The sequence below is a fragment of the Rosa chinensis genome, chromosome 2 (genome assembly GCF_002994745.2).
Source record: "Rosa chinensis cultivar Old Blush chromosome 2, RchiOBHm-V2, whole genome shotgun sequence".
NCBI lineage: Eukaryota > Viridiplantae > Streptophyta > Magnoliopsida > Rosales > Rosaceae > Rosa > Rosa chinensis.
The window spans coordinates 85011579-85036719 of record NC_037089.1 but is presented as its reverse complement, the minus strand read 5'-3'; the positions used below and the strand labels follow the sequence as shown (position 1 = coordinate 85036719).

The 25141-nt window shown below is 40.3% G+C and overlaps 1 protein-coding gene, 2 long non-coding RNA genes and 1 pseudogene across 4 annotated transcripts; all 4 read right to left on the bottom strand.

Annotated features, from left to right (window-relative positions):
- LOC112185270 overlaps positions 1–25141 on the bottom strand; it is a 112119-nt pseudogene that overhangs the window by 6893 nt on the left and 80085 nt on the right.
- On the bottom strand, positions 3589–9859 carry LOC112187843. Its single transcript, XR_005807374.1, has 8 exons — positions 9787–9859; positions 7607–9659; positions 7156–7237; positions 6879–7013; positions 6542–6796; positions 5843–6183; positions 3820–4118; positions 3589–3730 (listed from the first exon to the last, which is right to left on the bottom strand). It is a non-coding gene; the product is annotated as an uncharacterized LOC112187843 (long non-coding RNA).
- Positions 17564–19970, bottom strand: LOC121051885. Its single transcript, XR_005807371.1, has 4 exons — positions 19575–19970; positions 19401–19493; positions 18665–18737; positions 17564–17769 (listed from the first exon to the last, which is right to left on the bottom strand). It is a non-coding gene; the product is annotated as an uncharacterized LOC121051885 (long non-coding RNA).
- LOC112187840 (RING-H2 finger protein ATL13) lies at positions 21777–23525 on the bottom strand. 2 transcript variants are annotated; one of them, XM_040515474.1, is made up of 2 exons: positions 23338–23525; positions 21777–22781 (listed from the first exon to the last, which is right to left on the bottom strand). In XM_040515474.1, the coding sequence occupies exon 2, from the start codon at positions 22731–22733 to the stop codon at positions 21948–21950; it is 786 nt and encodes a 261-aa protein (XP_040371408.1). In that variant the 5' UTR covers positions 22734–22781; positions 23338–23525; the 3' UTR covers positions 21777–21947. The 2 variants fall into 2 exon arrangements, with proteins under 2 accessions (XP_040371408.1, XP_024182562.1); XM_024326794.2 differs by having other exon boundaries at positions 21777–22743.

Here is a 25141-nt window from a genome sequence, read left to right as displayed (position 1 = left end):
GTCTAGCCATCGTAGTCACAAAGTCATATGCTTAGAATCAAAATTGAGTCATAATGAAAAGAACTCGAAATTTTATTCATAAGCCAACGAAATACATCATTGTTTCTATGATTAAAGAAAATCTAATCCAATAAAAAGTAATATGGCAATTGCCTACATCACTTGGAAAATAAAGACTTAAACATAATTGGCGATCTATGGATCCCAGCCAGATTTGTAGTCTTCAACCCTTCACTCTAAATCATCTTCTTGATCTTCTTGTTCCACATAGTGAGCTTCTCTTGCTTCACAATATGCTTTGTAGGCGGTGACAAGTTCTTCACGAGCTCTACAAATGTGTGCCCAATGCTCAGACACTCCACATCGAGAACAGACATCTCTTTGCTCAAACTCCATTGATTGAGGTGCTTTGAAAGCGTCATTTAGATGGCTCTTAGTGTTGGTGGCGCCACCAACATGGCCAGAGGCATTGCCTCCCTCTCTCTTTCCACGTTCACCTCTTCGGTTCCGTGTTCGCCTATTTTGGCCGTTACCTTCCCAAGTAGAGCGATTATATGGATCAGAATGTCCAGAAGTATACCTAAGATTAGGGTTTCGCTCTTGGCGCCCTCTCTTAGAGGTGCGACTATAATTGGATTCCGGAATATGCTCTGTTTCCACGGATCTCGAATTATAGTTCTTCACAAGGATATTGTCATGTTTTTCAGTGACATTCATAGCTCCAATGAGCTCATGAAACCTTGTGATCCATCTTGCATTTACATCTATTCGATAGTTCTTAGCGAGCATCAATGCAGAGACGGGGAAGGTAGAGAGAGTCTTCTCAATCAACATCGCATCTGTGATCTCTTTACCACAGAATTCCATTAAGGATTTAATGCGAAGTGCTTCCGAGTTATAGTCAAGAACTGACTTAAAATCACAGAAGTGGAGGCTATGCCATCTCACTTCTAGGTCAGGAAGCAAGGAGTCATGGACGTTGCCAAATCTTTCTTCGAGTGAGACCCACAGCCTTCTGGGGTCTTCTTCATTCATATACTCGTACTGGAGCGAATTATCCATATGACGAGTCATTAGGATGATGGCTTTCGCCTTATTTGCCTCTAAGGCTGCTCTATTTGCTTCCAAAGCTTGAGCTTGCTCAACAGTTAGCACGTCCTGGCTAGGCTCGAGAATCATATCCAGGATTCTATCAGCCTTGAGATGCTGGCGGATATCACGAACCCACCTGTGATATCCAGAGCCAGTTGTTCCCAATGGAGCAAAGTCCAAGTTGTTCAGGTTACTCATCCTGAAAGAGAACAAGAAATTAGGGTTAGTTTAGAAGCGAAATAGGCTACCACGAAAACATATGAAATTTCTGAGCGTAATCGCTTCCAAGAAATTAGGAATTTCCTAGCGTAGTCGCTTCCAAGAAATTCGATTCCAAGAGATATTGGATTAGATCGAAACAATAATGTAAGTGGTCGATCATAACTTCTCAACAAACTGTAAGTTTGGAGGACTCTACAAGCTCTAAGCTTGGAGTGAGCACGAACCTCCACAGTTCGGCTTTTGGTCTCCCATATGAAGAAGAAAGGGGGGTAGAAGAAGAGATTTTGGAAGTCCCCGAGAAAAGAAGAAGAAATTGAAGGAAAAAACTTCAAAAACGGGAACTTTTAGAAAAGTTTACCTTAAAAGATGGCCGGGGAAAAATGTCACCGAAAAGCACTGTAGCAATTTACTGTATCTGCGGAAAGTTACTGTAGCTGACCGAAAAGTTGTCCAGAAAAGTCGCCGGAAGTCGTCCGGAAAGGGTTCGAAAAAGTTGCCGGTACTGTAGCAAATACTGTAGCGACGGGAGCACTGTAGCAATTTACTGTAGCTGCGGAGGTTTCTGGGATTTGAGGGCTACGATTATAGGGTTTCAGGGTTAGGGCTCGTGCTGATAACGTGTTGTAGAGAAACTGAATTTGGGAGAAAATTTCTATGTATTCTCATTGATAATAGGGGCTCTTTATATAGAGGATTACAATGCATAGAATCTCAATCATACAAGGACAGTAATTCTACATTGATTAGGATTCTAGATCATTCTAATTAAATCCTATTACCACTAGGTCAAGTAACCTAGAGTTTGGGCTAAACACAAATTAGGTTTTCCTTCAACAAATAGCAAAATAAATTTACAAAAAGAAGTATTACATACCACAATGAACAGAGGAGAGCTATACATGATAACATTGAAAATATCACAGATAATACCGCTGAGGTCGATTCATCACCATCCAATATATTGGCGTTACTGGGAGTTAGTTCACTTTCCTTTAGTAACCAAAATATCTGGCTCGAAGCAGAATTGTTCTCAAATTCCTGTCAACAGAATCAATGGGAATCTCTCGGTTAGCCATCAAATTGATCCAAGAAAAAATATACAGTTGAAGAAGAGAAATGTTTCTCACATCTCGGGCCATTGCCATTGTTCCAAATGCGTTAAATGGAAGCTTTGCCTGAGCCTTGTATAGCCCCAGTTCCTGGCCAAACACATCAACGTCAAAACCACTATGAGATCATTTCCAGTTATACTGCTTAATACAGTCACAGAGACACAGACAATTAGGTGATGTCTTCTCTTTTTACTTTTAGGTCTTTTATTAGGTTTAGGTCTTATTGTTTTCAGCCTTCATCCATCACATATGCAACTAATCAACAGAAACACACACACACATCATATACATACAAAGGGAGAGATGGAGTGACAAGGGAGGAGGTATCTTACTTCCAAAGTTGCTCCATAAAAGGGTGCTTTCTCTCCAACTACAGAGATTTCTAAAGGTATTGTCCTGGTTTTCTCGGTACTTGGATCAATGAAACCCTCTGCAGGTCTTTCAGGATCACCAGTTTGTACAAAAAATCCGTCCGCTGCAATATAAACCATGAGAATCTATAAGTCTTGTTGAGTCAGATGAGTCAGTAGATACTAAGAAAAGACGCTCAAACTGATATCATATAAATTCGTGCTGTGAAATTTACCTCTTTGGATTTCCATGCCATCATAAAATTTACCTCTTTGAGCTAATCATCATCAGGGCATGGTGGTGCTTCTCCTAATAGTTAACAATACCAGCTCCTAAGCCTGAGTATCACTGATCTTTTTATATCACTCATATTACTAACATTTACTCATCAGCAGTAAAGTCTTGTCGTAACAGTATCAAACTTACAAAATCGTTTGTGACGTAAACATTTTGGAACTCAAGACATCTGATATAAGAAATGGTAGGTGCTTAATATTTTGACAGTGAATGCACAATTTGGAAATTCTCTCTATGACATTTATGTAAGTGAGATAGTGAAATATGCTAAAACCCCACAATCAATTACATAGTTGGAACCGGACATGCAGAAAGTTTGCAAGTTCTTCTTTTCACATAGATTGAGCTTCTTTGGAGGTCATTTATTTATCTTTCTTTAGCCTATTAGGTTCACCTAATGAAATAAGAAAGTAAACCTTCACCGTGCCAAAAGTAATGCTTCTACCATATACTCAACCTCCAACATAGAGTAGTAGTTCTTTCTGTTTCTTAGCAATTTCATCTCTATTTTTATCCTCCACAATCTGTTGGAGCTCATCCATTCCTACTTCCAGCTTGCCAAGCATTTCAGCACCATGATCCTTCTTCGATTCAGCTAATCCAGTCACAATTAAAGACTTCCCCTGCTTCAGTGCTCGAGACGCCTGCCTCAAATTCTGCATACAAAGTAGAGTCTCTGTTATCATCTAATTCCTTCAACAAAACCAAAAACAAACACAAAGAAAGATCTAGTTTGATGTATTACCCTCTCAGTTGAATCTAGTGCCTTGACTCCAGCTATCTTGAGACTCTCTGTGATATCTTCAAGTGGCTTTTGTACCTCCCTGATAGCCTTGTTAGAATGTTATCAATAGGCAGAGCATATCTCAACAATGCCCCAGGGTCCTTTATTGGCGATCTGGAGATCAGTACAGCCAGATCAGGCAGCACTCGGGTAGCTGCATACGCATTGTTGGACAATTCCAATGCAGGAACTCCTGTTATTAGCCCCACCGTCAAAGCTATTGAAATCGTACACTCCTTTATCGAAAAAGAACTCCCTTTCTGCTGAAACAAGTGAAAATGATCAATGTGTGTGTCTTAGCTACATAGTACAAACAACTTCTGCACAATTTAGAACACACCCAATACAAGTAAAGACAGTTCATGAACTCATCCATTTTTCTCATGTTACTAATTGAACAATATATTATGAACATTCCATACATTCTACAAATTTCTTTCATTTCATTGAAAACAAATGCTGAATATACATCAAAATCAAGGGAAAGTTCAATGTGGGTCTTATCTACAAACAAATTTTGCACAAATTAGAACACACCCCAAGCTACTAAACACTACAGTTCATGAACTCCACTCCTAATTTTGTGAGCTGAACATTACATTATATTATGAACAAGTCCACACATTCTACAGATTTCTTAAATTCCCAGAATTTGATTGGACAAAATGCAGAGCATATATCAACATTAAAATCAAAATCAAGGATATCCAAATCACATATACATTTCAAGATTGCCAATAAAAAGATTAGAACTTGAAGAAGAGCAGAACCCAAAATTAGCACCTGTTTGTTGTTCTGGATCCGACATTAAAGGGTATGCTGGGTCCTAAGAATTTGGAGTGGCAGGAGATAATGGCTGCCATTGGAGTCCTTGCACTACTGAAACAAGAGGGTCTGTTTTTGTGTATAGAAGGAGGATAAGGAAATGAGAAGTAGGATGGCGCACAAATAAGGTGAAGAATAGTCAGTCAGTTGGGGTTGGTCACTTGTTGGAATACACTTCCATCAAAACTGGTTTGGACACAATTCCGTTCGTACTATTATATTTGCCAATCACGTAATGTTGTATCATATCTCAAATTTAATATGTTATGATAATTTCACATTATTTAATAACAATGCCAGATTTGCAAACATGGTGATCCACAATTAAGCACATTTGTGTGTGCATATTGAGATTTACCAAACCTCGAAAGCATCTATAGAAGCAGGGGTTGGGAAATTGTTAGCTACATAATGTGGAATGAAATGTCACTTATAGGGTAGATGTTTATCATTGTCTGTATGAGGCTGACACTGGAGGTTGCACTCTAGCCTGCACATATCACAAAGGAAAGTGTGCAATATTTGATTCATGGAATATTAGAAGTTGAATACTCTCTTGTCTTGGTGTCAAATAAACACTAGAATGAAATATGATGACATGATACAAGATATATTCCAATTAACCCTAATCTCTGTTGGTTTGTAGCTTTGGTAAATCTTGGTACAAAACAATAGTAGTATTATATACTATCTTTTTTTTTTTTTTTTTTTTTTTTTTTTTTTTTTTTTTTTTAAAAAAAAAAACCCCACCCCATCCCCACCCTTGATGGGGCTCGAACTCCTGACCTCTTATATATGAGACCAAAGCCTTACCACCCCACCAAACACACACACAGTAGTATTATATACTATACTATCAACTTTCCACAGAATTTTATGAAGTTCTTCCAAGTCACTCAGGAGCACTTATCACGACACCTCAATGCATGTTACTATCAACTTTCCACAGAATTTTATGAAGTTCTTCCAAGTCACTCAGGAGCACTTATCACGACACCTCAATGCATGTTATCATAATTGTAACACCATGTCACCCAACATTTTCACTTCTTGACATCTCTAAAAGAGTATTATATGAAGAAGTCAATTCTCTATTTTCTTTTTCTGTCCAAAAACATAAAACTTACGAACATTAACCAGAACCAGAACAAAATCAGACCTGGATACACTTTCACAGGCAGGTCATATATCCACTAAACTCATTGATACTTGTTGTGCTTCCTTCTTTACTTTTCACCCCTATATCCATCACCAGAAACTAAAAGGATCATCCTCATAAGACAAGATTGTGGTTTTTCTTTTTGAGGATAGTTCATAGTCTCCAGAATTCCATCATGCAAGTTTCCACCTTCCTCATTAGTTCGAGTCAGAAGCTGCTTGAGAATTTCCCATTTGAGGTGATATATAGTTAATGTTTAGAATACCGATAATGCCTGATTTCCTTTTACCTGAGTGGGTAGCCTCTTTCGTGATTCCTTGATCTCATGTTCTTGGAATCACCTGGACATATAAGCAGACAAGAAGTTTCAGCCATAAATTAGGAATCAAGACATGCAACCTTACTATATAAGAACTAATCGGCAAAGAAGATAAGCCATGCAAGGGTATGATCGGGGCCTTTCTCAAACTCAAAAACATCAAATTCTTCTTAAATATCCAGAGAGAATAATGGAGCAGGGTACTGGGACTTTTCACCAATTTTTTTTTTTTTTTTCGGTAACTGCAAGGTGATCAATCGAACTATTTAACACAACAGAGAATAATAGAGAAGTGTTCCATCATGACGATTCTTGAGAACAGTAACTATACTAGGTACGTCACAAATCTGTAGGACACATCTTACAAACTGAAGTCTTACCTGCAGTAACACTCGTTCCTTTTCCATTATTTTCCGGCAACACATTTTGTTTCTGTCATACCTCAAAAGCAATATGCCAGATGCATTCATGGCAGAGAAGTCTGGTAGGTTATACATTGCTTCAGCCACTACAATTTCAAGCCATGGCTAGTTTCATGCTTTCATTTCCGTGGTTCCTTGTATCTTCATGTAGCATTGATAAGTTTAACATTATCATACCCCACTAGTGACTTGAAGCAAAATATTTTCCATATCCTGATAGATTACATCTCGACTTATACAGAAAACAGAAAAAAAGTAGAAGTTAATAATGACCATAAAAGGAAATTTTACTTACATCAAGCATGAAGCCCAAAGTATTCAGCAAATGATATTAATTGTTGCAATTGTCAATGTCAAAATCCACAAGCAAAAGCCTTGCTCTTTCTGCAGCACAGTTTTGTGTGTCTCCAGGACTTTTTGAAACTAAACTCTACAATAACATGTGATATGCGAAACAATACGCATTAGCATCACAATAATGTCATTTATATATTGAGAGAAATTATGCCAAAAGTTGGGTCAGAGCAATATCGAATAAAAACAAGTGACATGGCAATAGACATGGCGCATACTTTGAATTCTAAAGTGTACACCTGTTCAACTTCCAACTTCCAAGGCCTCTCATTCTCTCAAGTGCTCACAAAGTGAACAAATCTACAAGGGAGCTCCTTGTATTAGTACAGAATATCAGTTTCCTAGGGAGAGAATTATCATTGTAACACAATATATTGAACAGTAAAGCTCTCTACACAGTCACAACTTTGTATAACAAAGTGTTTAGCCTATGAAATCATATGCACACTTTTCTCACATTAAAAAGAAGACGAGTATAGGGTTGAGTTTTGTGTTTAAAGTTTAAACTCAGGAACTGATTCCAAATTACAATTCATACATGTTAGTGTCAGGTGTGTCTAAGCTAAGCATCAAACTTATGCACTCTTCAGACTTGTGGAAAATACTTTATCTATATATATATATATATAGAGAGAGAGAGAGAGAGATGCATTCAATTCCATTACTGACCTTTCAACTGTTGTCTCTGTAGAGAGAGATTCAACAAAACAGAAGTTATTTACTCCGTCTTCCCATTTGCAGATATAACGAGGTCACACCGGTCAAGACAGATGGGAAATCAAATAAAAATGAGGAAACTGGTATGATTGATACTTTTACAGTTATATACTTTACCATAATAAAGTCCACAGTAACACAAGAAATTAACAAATTCTGCTTGCCATACAATTCAAGAAGAAATGATCAAACACTCGTACACCACCTATATAACCCCAAAAGATCCAATATCAAAGTATAAATGACACTCTGATCACTTAAGGAACAATACCAAAGATCGATGGATATGTTGCAGATATAGAATCGAAAGTTAAATCCTGACCTGAAATTAGACTTTAGATATAAAGAGAAACTATATAACAACATGAAAGCCGTGACCAAACTCACTGATAATGTGTTAACCTATTCCTTCTCCTCATAAGCCTTGTAATGTCCAACTGAATAGCCCAAATTTCATGTGAAAGATATTATCATTGAACAAGAGATAGAGAGGAATTGAGAGAAAATCACATGAATGTAATCATATAAGGTGTCCAGTAGCACTTGAATCACGAAAATAGCCTGATTTTGTTCAAGTTTCAAACCATCTCCTACACTATTGGAGTATAGGAGGGTGCAGTTCTTGTAATGTTTCTTGTTCTCCAGATCACAAGGGGATAAGAACCTCAATCAGTGCGTCGAAAAAGATACTTCAATAATCACTCCCTCTCTGCACCATTGTTGTAGACCCTTAAGACCTAAGAGAATGCTCATCCCACATAATTTAGCAAGTATTACTTTAGAATAACAGAAACTTGCAACTATAGAAACTCAAAAAGAATTGCATCATAGACAGTATAATCATAAATAGCTGGATACTGGCCTTAAGATGGAAGCTCAAATTTAATGACCAATCCAGCAGAACTAAATCAAATTGCCGAGAAATTGTTCTTAAGGACAACTTAAGGCATTACTACAGGTACTCAAAATTCCAAAAAAAATTAATAACCTCACATCTACGTACAGCATAATCAGACACTAAAGCTAGCAGTGGTACTGAATGAACAGCATGACAAAAGTTCCAAATGACATACTGTATGTAATCACATCCACATTTGGCACACCCATAGATAGATTATATATGTTATGTAATTGAAAACAGCAAACATCGCCATAACAATGCATATGACTCCAACAATATCTCTTTGCCAATTAATAGCATATTAGTAGGAAAGATAAAGTAAAAACAAAACAAAAAATGACCTCATTCAATAGCAAACCACGACAACATCTCAACTGTCTGCTAAGTTGAAGATACACTCCATACCATCTGTCATGGATCCATCTCTTCCAACTGCTTCTCAGCACTAACATCCTTCTCAATTTCAGTGGCAGGCTCTACCTCAAATTTTACAAAAATAGTTATCGTGTCACATCCTCAGCCCCAAACCTTTGAAAAAAGATTTTTAGCAGAATCTTGTGAAGTCTGCTGTTTCAGCAGCTACTTGTCTGTGGACTGTTTCTCTTTCATTTGAACAAAGAGCCCTTGCAATACACCTAGAATCTCCTATGACCAATGCACTTTTGTATCGTATGAGTAAACTTTACATAATGATCTATTCAGACATCGTCTAGGATTGCTTATAATTGTTAAAAATTCAGGCCTTATCTACAAAATGTGGATAACACATATTTTTCCCCATGTATATATATTAGATTACAGCAATGTAAAGAAAGCAGACTGATTTGAATTTCACAAAGGACATGAAGAAACTATGCATAATTGATCCACATATGATCGGTTAGATCTCTAATGGCTGCAGGGAGGGGAAAAAAAGAAAATTGAGAAAACTTTGGCATCAACTAACCTTTTCAAAGCTAAAGCCTTGAGTTCCACGTGGAGAGTTTAGTAACAAACCAGCCCTGATGATGGTGTAAGGGATTCCTGAGGCCATCAGTATTGACTCATCTTCTTCGGCTAATTTTCTTTCATTGCTTTTCACGAGAGCTTGAATGCCACCGGCACCTTTGTAAACAGACAACTGCTACCTTATTAATCACAGTAAAAAAAACATTTCCTTTCTTACAGTGGTGATGTTTCTAACACACACACAGAGAGAGAGAGAGAGAGAGAGAGAGAGAGAGAGAGGTACTTGAGATAAGAGAATGACATGGCTTACACCTCTTTCAAGCTCCCAACAGCAGATAAGAAACCTTCCTGACAAAAGAAAAAACATTCAAATGACATTTTTAAGGTTCCAGTTTCAAAAGAGGTATGTGATGTTAAAAAGATTGCCACAACTAAGAAACTAAATGGCTTTGCAACGATAGATATAGATTACAATATCACGCTCATAGCAAAATTACAATCTAAGAATATGAAAGGCAGAGTGATATAAAGTTGGCGAAATGGGATCTATGTATAATTTATAGAGCATGCTTTACATGTTAATATAGGAGGACAAGATTAAGTCGGTAAGTTCCAGGTGTAGACATTGCATACATTTGGGCATATTACTGTGGAAAATTGTCACGCCCCGAATTTCGAAAACACGTATTCCAAATTCGAAACATGAAATTATTACAAATACAAATACCAGTCTATTTTTTTTTCTTTCAGAGTAACACACAGTGACACCACACTCCACTCAATATTACAAAACCCAACTCCGCAATTCTTAATACAACACGCTCTCACAAAAACCAAATTACAAGGCACAAATGAGCTTAACTCACCTCACTATTACAATTGCTGTAAAATTATAACAAAAACTCTAACCCGCACGATCACCGTCCTGATTCTCCTGACCTACAGGATTACCCGCTACACAATATAAATCGTGTACCGGGAATGCAACAACACCAAACCCGGTAAGCCATGACAGCCCGTATGAGTAAACAAGAAGGAACTGTTGATTTATTAAATTATAATTCTTACAAGTCAAGTAAAAATCCAACAGTAATACGTCTGCAAAGAGACATCAAACCACTCATGGAAAGCCACAAGGAATACATTTTCACAATCCTCAAATCACAATACACTACACTGGTCCTACAACACCCAACTCCCATACCACCACTTCGGTCCATCTTGACCATACGTTAGAGCTCTAACTATATCGCTACCTGTCACCTTGGCCTAGGCTTAAGTAATGCGATGTACTGCCGTTAATAATAAACCGTCGCTCTTCGGAAACCCCAGTCCTCAGAACACAAACACTCAGGTTAATAAATAACCGTTGCTCTTCGGACATCCCCGTCCTCAGAACCCTACATTCTCCACTCTATACTTCCTCCAATATAAATCATGAATATCAACAAGAACTCATCAATCAAGTTCATCAAATATAAATATGGTACGTCACATCTCAATTTCACATTCTTCAATGTCACACCAATTTCGTATATAATCAAGTAAATATATATATACGTAATCACCCACTCAGAAGTGACTACTAATACCAACTATAGTTCACACAAGAAAATCGGGGAAATTCATTTTGTATAAATAAATCATTTTACTTACCTATGGACCGTAGGTGATCAAGTCCATATGCTTTAAAACAAATATTTATTCCATAAATATTTTCACACAATTACCACAGAAAATAAATTAATTGAAGGTACTCGAATCATAATAAGATCCACGTGAGGTTTACTCACCTCTTATCCCGCTGCGTCTTCACTTTCACAATCACACCAAAACTCGCTCGCCCAAGTAAAAACCGTTAATCACCTAATCATAAGTGACTTGAGTTTAGCCAACAACTCACAAAATAAAACAAATGACAATCCAACGGTCGGATTGAATTTATACGATGATCCAACGGTCAGATCCTCACGGATCGCCCTTTGGATCATCCTCCCGAAATTATCTCGAAGATCCAACGGTCGGATCTTCCTGAATCGCCTTTACTAACATCTCCTCAGATTTATAAGAAAATCCGACGGTCGGATTCTCACGAATCAACTTCCAAAACACCATTTCACCATTATACGAAGATCCAACGGTCGGATCTTCGCCCGTGACCATACAAAGTCATCAGGACAATCATACGATCAATATATTTAAATTTCAAGTCCATCAAACGGTCTGATCTTCACAGATCATAAATCGAACGATCGAAATCGATCGAAATCGTAAAATTCATAACTAAATCGTACGATATCGAAAAATTGCGTATAATATCTCAAAATGATCGTATCGAAGTATAGAATCTAAAAATGTACAGAAACTATCCTTGTGACCCCCGGAAATGGCCGCCGGAGTTAGTGGCAGAGCCGCCGCCGACCACCACCAATGGTGTCGGGGCCACGCTGCTCTGCTTCGTCTCATCAATCCAAATGACTTTCCTAACTAGCATGTAAGCTGAAAATGACCGGAAGGGATAGAAAATACCTCAAACCAGTCGGTTTGGCCGAAAAAAAAAACCAGAAACCGGCGAGCTCCAAGTTCGACGTAAAAACTGCAACCTCAGGCCTCGATTCCTTCTGGAAAGTTGTTAAGAACATCAAGGTGAACTCACTGGTTCAAGAATTAATCAAAACCAAGCTCTACAACTCGAGATATACCTAATCGAAGTTTTCGGTGTAACCGGGTTCGAGTTCCAGCCGCTTCTAGAGGCAGCGCCGCCGTGCAAGGGAGGTTCTGGGAGCTTCAGTAGGTCAAGGCGAACCTGTGGGTGAAGTTTGGGAAGGTTTCGTGGCCGGTAGCTCGAGTTATCAAGCTTGGAACAAAAACGGGTTTTTTCGGCCTCCGCCGTCGTCTCCGGTGGTTCTGTGGCGCAAGGCCGCCTCCTGCAGCTGCGTACGATCGACTTGAAGGTGTGAGAGGTGATGGGATGCTGCCTGGTGGCCGGTGAAACGAGAGAGAAGAGGGAGAGCCGATGCTCTGTTTTTCGGTTGCAACGGAGGAAGTGAGAGAGTGAGACGTAGAGCATGCTAATCATGCTTGAAACAGGAGCAACCAACCCGTGTTTTAATCCCTAAAAACCGAAAGTTATGTCTGCCACAATGATTGAAAAGACAGAATCCAATACCAACAGTAATTCCATTATGAAGAAAAGGAACGGTTATTACAATCTACCCCCCTAAAAAGAATTTCGTCCCGAAATTCAGGCACCAAAATTTTCAAAAAGCTGCGGATACTTCACTCTCATATCTGACTCCAATTCCCATGATGCATTGCCCTCGTCATGATGGCTCCACTGCACCTTCACAAGATCTACCTCCTTCCTACGAAGTTTCTTTGTAGACCTATCTATGATACGAACAGGTTCAACCACAAAGGTTACATCCGTGTTTACCTCAATCGTACCATGATCAATTACATGGGACTCATCTCGGATGTACTTCCTGAGCATAGACACATGAAAGACATTGTGTACACCAGACATGCTAACAGGTAAGGCGAGGCGATATGCCAAGTTCCCCACCCTTTCCAGAATCTCAAAGGGTCCAACAAATCTCGGTGCGAGTTTTCCCTTCTTACCAAATCTCACCACACCTTTCATAGGTGAAACCTTCAAGAACACTTGATCCCCTACATCAAACTCAACTGGCCTTCTCTTCAAGTCGGCATAACTCTTCTGTCTACTTTGTGCGGTCCGGATCCTGTCTCGAATAGTAGTGATCTTCCCAGTGGTTTCCAGAACAATTGCAGGACCCAAGAGTCCCTTCTCTCCTACTTCTACCCAACATACAGGTGTCCTACATGGCCTACCATAAAGAGCCTCATATGGGGCCATACCGATACTGGAGTGATAACTGTTGTTGTAGGCAAACTCTACCAGTGGCAGATGATCCGCCCAACTTCCTTTAAGATCCAGAACACAAGCTCTAAGCATATCCTCCATCACCTGATTCACTCTCTCAGTCTGCCCATCTGTTTGTGGATGAAATGCAGTGCTCATAGCTAATGATGTGCCAAAAGCTTTATGGAATCTGCGCCAGAACTCCGATGTAAAACGAGTATCCCGATCAGAAACAATCTTAACAGGCACACCATGAAGCCTCACTATCTCCTTCACGTACAACTTACACAATGCATCACCTGAGTAAGTTTTCGCCACAGGAAGAAAGTGTGCAGACTTAGTCAATCGGTCCACAATCACCCAAATCGAGTCATAACCTTGCCTGGACCTAGGCAATCCAGTCACAAAATCCATAGAGATATCTTCCCATTTCCATACAGGAATCGGTAACGGTTTCAGCATCCCTGCGGGCCTCTGATGTTCAGCCTTCACTTGCTGACACGTAAGGCACTTCGACACATGCTCTGCCACATACCGCTTCATTCCATACCACCAAAACTGTCTTCGCAGATCCATATACATTTTGGTACTCCCCGGATGTATAGTGTACCGAGACCTATGTGCTTCCCGCATGACTTCCTCTTTGAGGTTATCAACACTTGGGACATACAATCTCCCACGAAATCTCAATCCTCCGTTTATCCCAATGGCCCACTCAGAAGGACCCTCCACATTCGGATCCGCTGACATCTCAGCAATCCTTGCCTGAGCAAACTCATCAATTGTCTGACCCTGAATGATCCTAGAGTTCAAGGTAGACAGTAAGGTCATACTACCAAGAAAGATTTCATGTCCACCTCTCATGGGTATAAGATCAAATTCCGATGCAGCTTCCAACATGAGCCACTCCTGCACCATAAGCGATGCCATGATTACCCGGGGTTTCCTACTCAAAGCATCTGCCACCACGTTGCCCTTTCCAGGATGATACTCCAAAGTGAAATCATAGTCCTTGATGAGCTCCATCCATCTCCTCTGCCTCATGTTCAACTCTTTCTGGGAGAATAGGTACTTCAAACTCTTATGATCAGAAAAGAGTTCAAATTTCTCACCATACAGATAGTGTCTCCAAATCTTCAAGGCGAATACTACTGCAGCTAGCTCTAGATCATGAGTGGGGTAGTTCCGCTCATGAATTTTCAATTGTCTAGAACCATAAGCGACAACTCTACCATTTTGCATCAACACACACCCCAAACCCTGATGAGATGCATCGCTGTAGATAACTAAACCACCACCACTAGTAGGGATAGTTAACACTGGAGCTGTAGTCAATCTTGTTTTCAGTTTGTTGAAAGCCTTCTCACACTCATCCGTCCATACAAACTGAGTGTCCTTCCTTGTCAACTTGGTCAAAGCCGAAGCAATTCTAGAAAACCCCTCAATGAATCGCCTGTAATACCCTGCCAATCCGAGGAAGCTTCGGATTTCAGTAACAGTGGTAGGGCGACTCCAACTCATCACTGCATCAACCTTCGAAGGATCCACCGAAACTCCATCCTTCGAAACTACATGGCCAAGGAACTTGACCTCCTTTTGCCAAAATTCGCATTTCTCGAGTTTGGCGTACAACTCCTTCTCTTTTAATGTTTGCAGAACAATCCGCAAATGCTTCTCATGTTCATCAGACGACTTTGAATAAATCAAGATGTCATCGACGAACACCACCACAAACTGATCTAAATAAGGACTGAATGTACGGTTCATCAAGTCCATGAATGCCGCAGGTGCATTAGTTAAACCAAAAGGCATGACAAGGAACTCAAAATGTCCATACCTGGTCCTGAATGCCGTTTTTGGAATATCCTCATCCTTCACTCTTAACTGGTGATATCCAGATCTCAAATCAATCTTTGAGAAAACAGTAGCCTCTCTAAGTTGATCGAACAAGTCATCAATCCTAGGTAAAGGGTACCTGTTCTTGATGGTCACCTTATTCAGCTGCCGATAATCCACGCATAAACGAAGTGAATTATCCTTCTTCTTCACAAACAGAACTGGTGCACCCCAAGGAGATACACTAGCCTGTATGAATCCTTGGGCAAGTAATCCATCAATCTGAACCTTCAACTCCTGAAGTTCAGCTGGAGCCATCCGATAGGGTGCTTTCGATACAGGGGCAGTACCTGGTATTATGTCAATGGAGAAGTCCATTACCCTTTTTGGAGGTAACCCTGGTATCTCCTGAAACACATCCGCATACTCCGAAACTACAGGAATCCCTGAAATCTCTGAGGTACTATTCCCTGACTCAATATGAGCCAAAATCCCTGCCCTCATGGCCATATCGGATCTCAGACAACGGTAATGAAACACTGGTTGTCCAGGAATACAGAAGGACACAATCATCCTAAAGCAGTCAATCAATGCATGGTTCGGGCTCAACCAATCCATACCCAAAATCACATCATATGTGTAATCTGGTATCACAATCAATGATGCAGAGAACTCTCTGCCACCAATCCCAATAGGGCAATCATTGCAAAACATATCCAGTTCAAGAGATACACCGAGAGGCGATGTAACACATAATGATCTAGTAAGAGGCAAGGAAATCAAACCCAACACATCCACAACTGAACTAGATATAAAAGAGTGGGAGGCTCCCGTATCAAACAATACTCTAGCAAGGTAGTTATAAACAGATAAGGTACCTTCCACCCCAGTGCCTCTCTGACCGATTGCGAAGACTCTAGCTGGTACTGGAGGTAAGAGCCTTTGCTGGTTACCCTGTCCTTCAACCCGAGGTTGAGCACAATCCCTGGCAAGGTGTCCAGTCTGTCCGCATCGGAAACATCCCTTAGCCCTGGGTTTAGTGCAAGCCCTAGAAAGATGCCCCAACTCGTTGCAGTTATAACATCTTACTGGTGCTGCAGGTGCAGCTCGTCTGACAGGTACGGCCCGAATAGGAGGAAGAGGAACTGCCGCTGCTCTAGCTGGGGCCTGATGGTGGAACTGAGTCTTTTGTCTCTTCCAGTATCCACCACAAAAGTCTCTGGATCCACTGTTACCAACCACTGCCTTTCCCTTTCCCCGAAAATCCCTCTCAGCTGTTTCCTTCTCCTTATGAATCAGGTTCTGCTGCTCAATGATCAAAGCCTTAGCTAGAATTTCCTTCATAACCTTCAGTTCCAAAATGGCCACATCACGCTCGATGGATGCGTTCAACCCCCGCTGAAACTTCTTGGCCAAATCCTCAGCATCCATTGGTTTCACAAACCTATAAAGCCTGGAGAACTCTGTCTCATATTCCGTCACCGTCAACTTCCCCTGAGTTAGTGAGAGGAACTCTCGTTCCAATCTTTCTCTCACTGAAGCTGGAAAGTACTTCTCTCGGAATAGTCTCACAAAACCATCCCAAGTCAGGGTGGTCACATCGACAGTCTTTTGTGTACAATTCCACCACACCCTAGCCTCACCCTTTAGCATGAAAGTAGCTAGCTTCCTCTTTTCGATCTCATTGCAGTCCATCATCTCAAAATAATTCTCCATATCCTCAACCCATTGGTCAGCCACCATGTAATCCATGCTTCCATGAAACTTGGCTGCACCCAAACGATTAATGTCTCTAGCCAATTTCAACAGACGACCAGGGTCAACCATTTCACCTATGGGCGGAGTAGGTTGTACACCAATGGAAGATTCTACCTCATCATCATAAAGCTCCTCCAAAGGACGGAACCTGTCCCTACCACCAGTTCTGCCTTCTCTTCCGCCCCCACGATGAAATCTAGGCCCACCCCTCGGAACCTCCATTACCTAAGTAGCATCGAACGCTGGGTTAATACATGTATAACACTCAACATAGTAGAGGTCAATTACAAGTCCATATTAACCCAATTAATACTACAAGGAAGGTATTCACGTTCCTAAATGACTTAGTGGCCTAACAACTCCCAACACTCACACATACCCAATGACTTAGCCAATACCGAAGAGCACACGATGGGGATCCGCTGCAGACGGGCCATCACTCGGAAGGTATTGACACATCACCGAATATGCACCTTACGCTCTGATACCAAACTGTCACGCCCCGAATTTCGAAAACACGTATTCCAAATTCGAAACATGAAATTATTACAAATACAAATACCAGTCTATTTTTTTTTCTTTCAGAGTAACACACAGTGACACCACACTCCACTCAATATTACAAAACCCAACTCCGCAATTCTTAATACAACACGCTCTCACAAAAACCAAATTACAAGGCACAAATGAGCTTAACTCACCTCACTATTACAATTGCTGTAAAATTATAACAAAAACTCTAACCCGCACGATCACCGTCCTGATTCTCCTGACCTACAGGATTACCCGCTACACAATATAAATCGTGTACCGGGAATGCAACAACACCAAACCCGGTAAGCCATGACAGCCCGTATGAGTAAACAAGAAGGAACTGTTGATTTATTAAATTATAATTCTTACAAGTCAAGTAAAAATCCAACAGTAATACGTCTGCAAAGAGACATCAAACCACTCATGGAAAGCCACAAGGAATACATTTTCACAATCCTCAAATCACAATACACTACACTGGTCCTACAACACCCAACTCCCATACCACCACTTCGGTCCATCTTGACCATACGTTAGAGCTCTAACTATATCGCTACCTGTCACCTTGGCCTAGGCTTAAGTAATGCGATGTACTGCGGTTAATAATAAACCGTCGCTCTTCGGAAACCCCAGTCCTCAGAACCAAATACTGCGGTTAATAATAAACCGTCGCTCTTCGGAAACCCCAGTCCTCAGAACACAAACACTCAGGTTAATAAATAACCGTTGCTCTTTGGACATCCCCGTCCTCAGAACCCTACATTCTCCACTCTATACTTCCTCCAATATAAATCATGAATATCAACAAGAACTCATCAATCAAGTTCATCAAATATAAATATGGTACGTCACATCTCAATTTCACATTCTTCAATGTCACACCAATTTCGTATATAATCAAGTAAATATATATATACGTAATCACCCACTCAGAAGTGACTACTAATACCAACTATAGTTCACACAAGAAAATCGGGGAAATTCATTTTGTATAAATAAATCATTTTACTTACCTATGGACCGTAGGTGATCAAGTCCATATGCTTTAAAACAAATATTTATTCCATAAATATTTTCACACAATTACCACAGAAAATAAATTAATTGAAGGTACTCGAATCATAATAAGATCCACGTGAGGTTTACTCACCTCTTATCCCGCTGCGTCTTCACTTTCACAATCACACCAAAACTCGCTCGCCCAAGTAAAAACCGTTAATCACCTAATCATAAGTGACTTGAGTTTAGCCAACAACTCACAAAATAAAACAAATGACAATCCAACGGTCGGATTGAATTTATACGATGATCCAACGGTCAGATCCTCACGGATCGCCCTTTGGATCATCCTCCCGAAATTATCTCGAAGATCCAACGGTCGGATCTTCCTGAATCGCCTTTACTAACATCTCCTCAGATTTATAAGAAAATCCGACGGTCGGATTCTCACGAATCAACTTCCAAAACACCATTTCACCATTATACGAAGATCCAACGGTCGGATCTTCGCCCGTGACCATACAAAGTCATCAGGACAATCATACGATCAATATATTTAAATTTCAAGTCCATCTAACGGTCTGATCTTCACAGATCATAAATCGAACGATCGAAATCGATCGAAATCGTAAAATTCATAACTAAATCGTACGATATCGAAAAATTGCGTATAATATCTCAAAATGATCGTATCGAAGTATAGAATCTAAAAATGTACAGAAACTATCCTTGTGACCCCCGGAAATGGCCGCCGGAGTTAGTGGCAGAGCCGCCGCCGACCACCACCAAAGGTGTCGGGGCCACGCTGCTCTGCTTCGTCTCATCAATCCAAATGACTTTCCTAACTAGCATGTAAGCTGAAAATGACCGGAAGGGATAGAAAATACCTCAAACCAGTCGGTTTGGCCGGAAAAAAAAAACCAGAAACCGGCGAGCTCCAAGTTCGACGTAAAAACTGCAACCTCAGGCCTCGATTCCTTCTGGAAAGTTGTTAAGAACATCAAGGTGAACTCACTGGTTCAAGAATTAATCAAAACCAAGCTCTACAACTCGAGATATACCTAATCGAAGTTTTCGGTGTAACCGGGTTCGAGTTCCAGCCGCTTCTAGAGGCAGCGCCGCCGTGCAAGGGAGGTTCTGGGAGCTTCAACAGGTCAAGGCGAACCTGTGGGTGAAGTTTGGGAAGGTTTCGTGGCCGGTAGCTCGAGTTATCAAGCTTGGAACAAAAACGGGTTTTTTCGGCCTCCGCCGTCGTCTCCGGTGGTTCTGTGGCACAAGGCCGCCTCCTGCAGCTGCGTACGATCGACTTGAAGGTGTGAGAGGTGATGGGATGCTGCCTGGTGGCCGGTGAAACGAGAGAGAAGAGGGAGAGCCGATGCTCTGTTTTTCGGTTGCAACGGAGGAAGTGAGAGAGTGAGACGTAGAGCATGCTAATCATGCTTGAAACAGGAGCAACCAACCCGTGTTTTAATCCCTAAAAACCGAAATTTATGTCTGCCACAATGATTGAAAAGACAAAATCCAATACCAACAGTAATTCCATTATGAAGAAAAGGAACGGTTATTACAAAAATCCTCTCAGAGCTCTCCTTAGGAATGGCTTGTCCCTTCAATCTCCAATCAATGACTTCGTAAACAAAAACCACAACCATGTAATGAGTGTATAAAGTACAATGACAAAGAAATATGAATAAAGCAACCAGAAAGACTAACAGAATATCCTTATTTCCCTCTCAGAAGAGGTAAATTTATAGCAACTAGTTCCCACCTACACAACCTTATTGGTGATACAAAGCCCCATTTACCACAGTCAATGAAAGTAAAGTATTAAACTTTCAATTTACTTCTCCTTTCGGGAAAAAAAAAAAAAGAGTATCAAACATTCATATAGCATCAAAGACAAAATCCTGAGATTGTGAGAAACTGATATTGCCAGCAATAGCAAACCTGAGGAGCTGATGTTGCCAAGAATTGTCAGATGCAGGTAGCCAATAAATCCAAACAGCCATGAATATCATTATTTTGTTTTCAGAGAAAAAAAGGAAGGAGAAGAAGTGCAAAGATCGGCGACGTGCAAATCCTAATTTCATCTGCGGAGGTACTCTTCTCTCTTCATGCATCATGCAGACGAGGGAAACAAACGTCCTTTTTCAGAACCACCCGGCGCACGACGCTGGTAACACCTGTCTCCGGGGCAACCGCGCAAAATATCAGAACAAATGCAGGGTAAAACCGTCAGTTCACTATTCATTTCGCTAAAAGACAAGCTAAATGAACAGTGATTTTGAGGTTAGGTTTAGTATACGTATAATTTTCTGTTAAATTTTCACTGTAGCTCGTGGAGGAGGAGAAGAAATGCTGCTCCTCTCTGGTAGTGTTCGCTCGGTTTGGCCATGTCTGTCTGTCTGATCGTGCCATTTCCAAAGCTGCTATCAAGTAATTCATTCTGAATTTTACTATTACCTCTGTTTACCATTTACTTGAGGTAATTTCTGGTACACAGAGGTAATAGTAAAAGTCAGAATGAATTACTTGATATTATAGGCCCATGTGGGGCTGGGTTCATATGGAGCTCAAGGATAACAAAGGGATTAAGAACAGGTTCATGAATTGGTATATAATTCAATTTCTCTAACTCTTCTCCCGTCAAAATTAATGTGTGTTTGGTGGTAATCTGTTGCTCGATTTTTTTTTTTTGTTAGTATGATTTATCACTGCGAAAGGACGTAAACTATCCTATGGAGATTTAACTCCAGATAAAGTTCACTGCTTGTAGCTCACAACATCAGCACAACTAATGTCATATATGAATTGGGGCTCTAGGTGTTAGTTGTATCCGGATTGCCTGAACCTAAGTAGCAGCAAGGAGTTGAATTGCTTGGCAAGCTAGTAAATGGTAGTTACAGAACAAATGAAGTTTATATATTTGGACATCTTCAGTGTCTAAGCTCAACGGAGACCATAACAAAATCAAGTCCCATGGAACTATAGCTTGCATCTATTGAAATACCTTCCCTTGGGATGAGATATATTTCGAATGGTTTTCCAATCTCCCACTTCAGCGGAGACCATATCAAAATCAAGTCCCATGGAACTATAGTTTGCTTCTATTGAAATACCTTTCCTCTGGGATGAGATAAATTTTGAATGGTTTTCCAATCTCCCACTTCATATTGCACCTCCGGAAATTAAATTGTTGAAGACTTTGTAAGATGAAAAAATAGTTTAGAAACCAAATGCGCATCAACACACACTCCTTTTTCTTTCAGCAAATCAGAAGGATTTTATTCCAAACAAGAACCCAAAATTAGGGACTGCTGCTACGCAAATCTTATTTGATAAAAAGAAAAACAAACAAGTACGAAATTATATTACTATAAAATACATTCGGAAGGATCAGCTCTCCCATCATACTTGAGATTCCGACAGCCCTGTTAGGGATTTGATGGCTCGACTGCGTCCCCGTCCCCGTCCCAGTCCATACTCGCAGGTGGCATTTGGTATCGGCACAAGGGACAAGTGTGATCTCTCTTCAGCCACTGGACAATGCAATCTACATGATAGTGGTGGGCGCAGGGTAAACTAGTAATCAGTTCATCAACACATTCTACAAAGTCTTTGATACAAATGGCACATGTTGGAGTCTCTCGGATAACATCTTCTTCCAAAGTATCAAATCTCACTTTCTTCAAACCTTCAATCGAGGATCTAGATGTAGGAATAGTAAGAAGTGACATATATGTTCCTAGCACGGACACTGTAGGAGCATGTGCAGTAGGAGTGATAGGAGTAGGGGAAGCACGTACATTAACATTGATCGGTTCTCTTGCAACCAAATCAATGATATCCTGATAGTCAACACTACCTAAAGAGCAAACACGGGTGTGTACTATTACCACAAAAATAGGCAGCTCGGGGACAGCCACTTGAGCAAACTGAATTATTTTCTCAAGAATAGGTGGCTGTTCTTCTAGTGGGACACCTCCCGCAAAAAGTATCCAGCGCATGTCTCTTCCGGTTAAGAACTCGGGAGTGATCCAATCTGCTCTTCGACGTACCAAGCTATGTCTATCATGAGTGAAGTTTGCAAGATCATCATGCCAGACGCGGCTTTGCCTGAAGAGACATAGGTTGATCTGAATTTGACCCTCCGGGATTGGTCGCGGTGGTCTATCTGATTGAAATATTTTGCTCCTATATATATTCCTCTCTTCGGACATGGTTGAAGAACTGATATTAGATGAAAAAATGGCGATTTAATCAGTAACCTGTAGTAGTAGGAGCAGTAGAAATCCTCCTTTAATCAATCTGTCAGGTTAAAGGAGTATCTTGAAGAATTGATGTTAATGGTGAATAAATCGATGGATGAGTATGTTCTACTAGTTAAAGATGAAGAGGAATATATATAGCTAGCTATCCCTAAATCAAAGAGGAGTAAAACCCTATTTTCGACCAGGATTAGGAAAAGCTGCCTCCCTAAATCACCAAGGAGTAAAAAGAAGAATTTGTTTTAAACAGATAAACACGTTCACGACGCAAATTGAAATATTGTATCCAAAGTCAGTCTTTAGTTACTTTGGGAAGCGTCTGTCGGGGCCCAAATTTAACAATAAAAATAAAATAATATTTAAGTTCATCCTCTGCAATACTGATAAAAAGAGTAAAAACTAAACACACAGATACAAAGAAAACATATAGCGAACCGGAGCCAACTTCCAGTTAGCCTGAATTCCTGAACCAGACCGAAGATGGTGATTGACCGCCGATCAAAATACCAAAAACATGGAATTCGGAAAACCAACAAACCCAACTATCAAATCTTACCTATTTCGAATTCAACGGCGAGGCAGATATTCTACTCCCAAAGATCTGCACTCAAAACATTAAAAGTTAAGTGGAAAATAAACAAAATACATGGATGAAGAACTCTGCACCTTGTAAGATCGAGCGACCTATCGCCGGCAGTTGATGGAGTTCCCCACGTGCCAGTCCTTAAATCCAGGTGTTATGCGGGTCCAATAGTGACTTGCCGGCCATTAAATAAAGGTTTTAAACGGGCCCGACAGTCAGGCCCATTACACTAGCCCCTTTCTCACTTTCCCCAAATCCCTGCGCCACAACAACCATGTCAGCTGGTACATAGTGGTCTCGAACCCTGCGATGTTTAATTCGGGTTGTGAATTGTGACGCCACACAACCTTTCCAATAACCGCTACTATCTTTCCAGTAGATAGTATCGAGCCCTTATTATGCATCATTGATCGGAAAGACGTTACCATGACCCGCAACCAAGTCCCAAGTTTCTGATCGGCTGATTGCTATCATCAGTACCAGTAGTAGTAGATGTTAGAGTTTGAATAGAAATCGGTTTCTATTGAGGAGGATTAGATTTGTCTCAAAGAGATCTCTCTAAGATTTTCTTCCTCACTCGGATCCATCTCAAGGGGATATTACCTCTCTAAGATTGTCTTCCTCACTCGGATCCATCTCAAGGGGATTTTCACCTCACTTGGATCTTCCTCAATGAGATTTCCAAACGGTGGTGGAATAGAATTCAGTTTTTGAACGGTTGAATTCAAAAGTACAAGTCTGATCAACTTACCTTTTGAATTTGAACTAAAGAGGTTATTGAAAGGCAACTTACCTCTTCAATTTAAACTGAAGTGGTGTCTCAAACATTATATAAACCCACCAGGTCTTCCTCTCCAAAATACACAGATATATTTTTCCTTCCTTTCCTTCAGAGAGAAAAACACTTAGTACGTTCGCTAGAATCCAAGGTCTGGTGCTAGGCTCTTGGATTATCGATAGTTGTATCCTGGTGGACAGAAGCCTAACGAACTACAAGCACTGCGTAGGGGTGAAATTCTGTCTAAAGGACATTGCCAATCTGCAAGCCTCTATCGAATCACAAGTCAGTTTCTCTTGCAATTACAATTCATTTATCTCAGATACATATTGAGTATTGTAATCCATATATTATTGTATAAATTATTGCTGTAATTACTTATATATTGTAGAAGCATATTTTCAATTCATTGATACAAATCCAACAATCTTTAGACAGAATTCATGGATCAAGTATCAGTGAATGGTGTGAAAACTCATGTTGAGAAACCAGAAAAATTCAAGGGCGTGGACTTTAAACGCTGGCAACAAAAAATGTTGTTTTATCTAACAACATTGAACCTTGCTCATGTCGTGAAGGAAGAAGTTCCAAAGGCAGAAGGAGATGATGTGACTGCAGAACAATTGAATGCAATTGATGCCTGGAAACATTGTGAGTTTCTCTGCAGGAACTATATTCTCAATGGTCTGGATGATACTTTGTATGATGTATATAGGTCATACACCACTGCAAAGGAACTCTGGAATTCTTTGGAGAAAAAATACAAAGTTGATGACGCAGGTTCAAAGAAGTTCATTATTGGAAAATTTTTGAACTATAAGATGGTGGATAGCAAGACTGTTGTTAGTCAAGTTGATGAACTCCAGGTGATTATTCATGAACTTCATGCTGAAGGTATGGTGATTAATGAAAGCTTTCAAGTTGGTTCTGTTATAGAAAAATTACCACCTTCTTGGAAGGATTTCAAAGTGCATTTGAAGCACAAGAAGAGTGAAATGA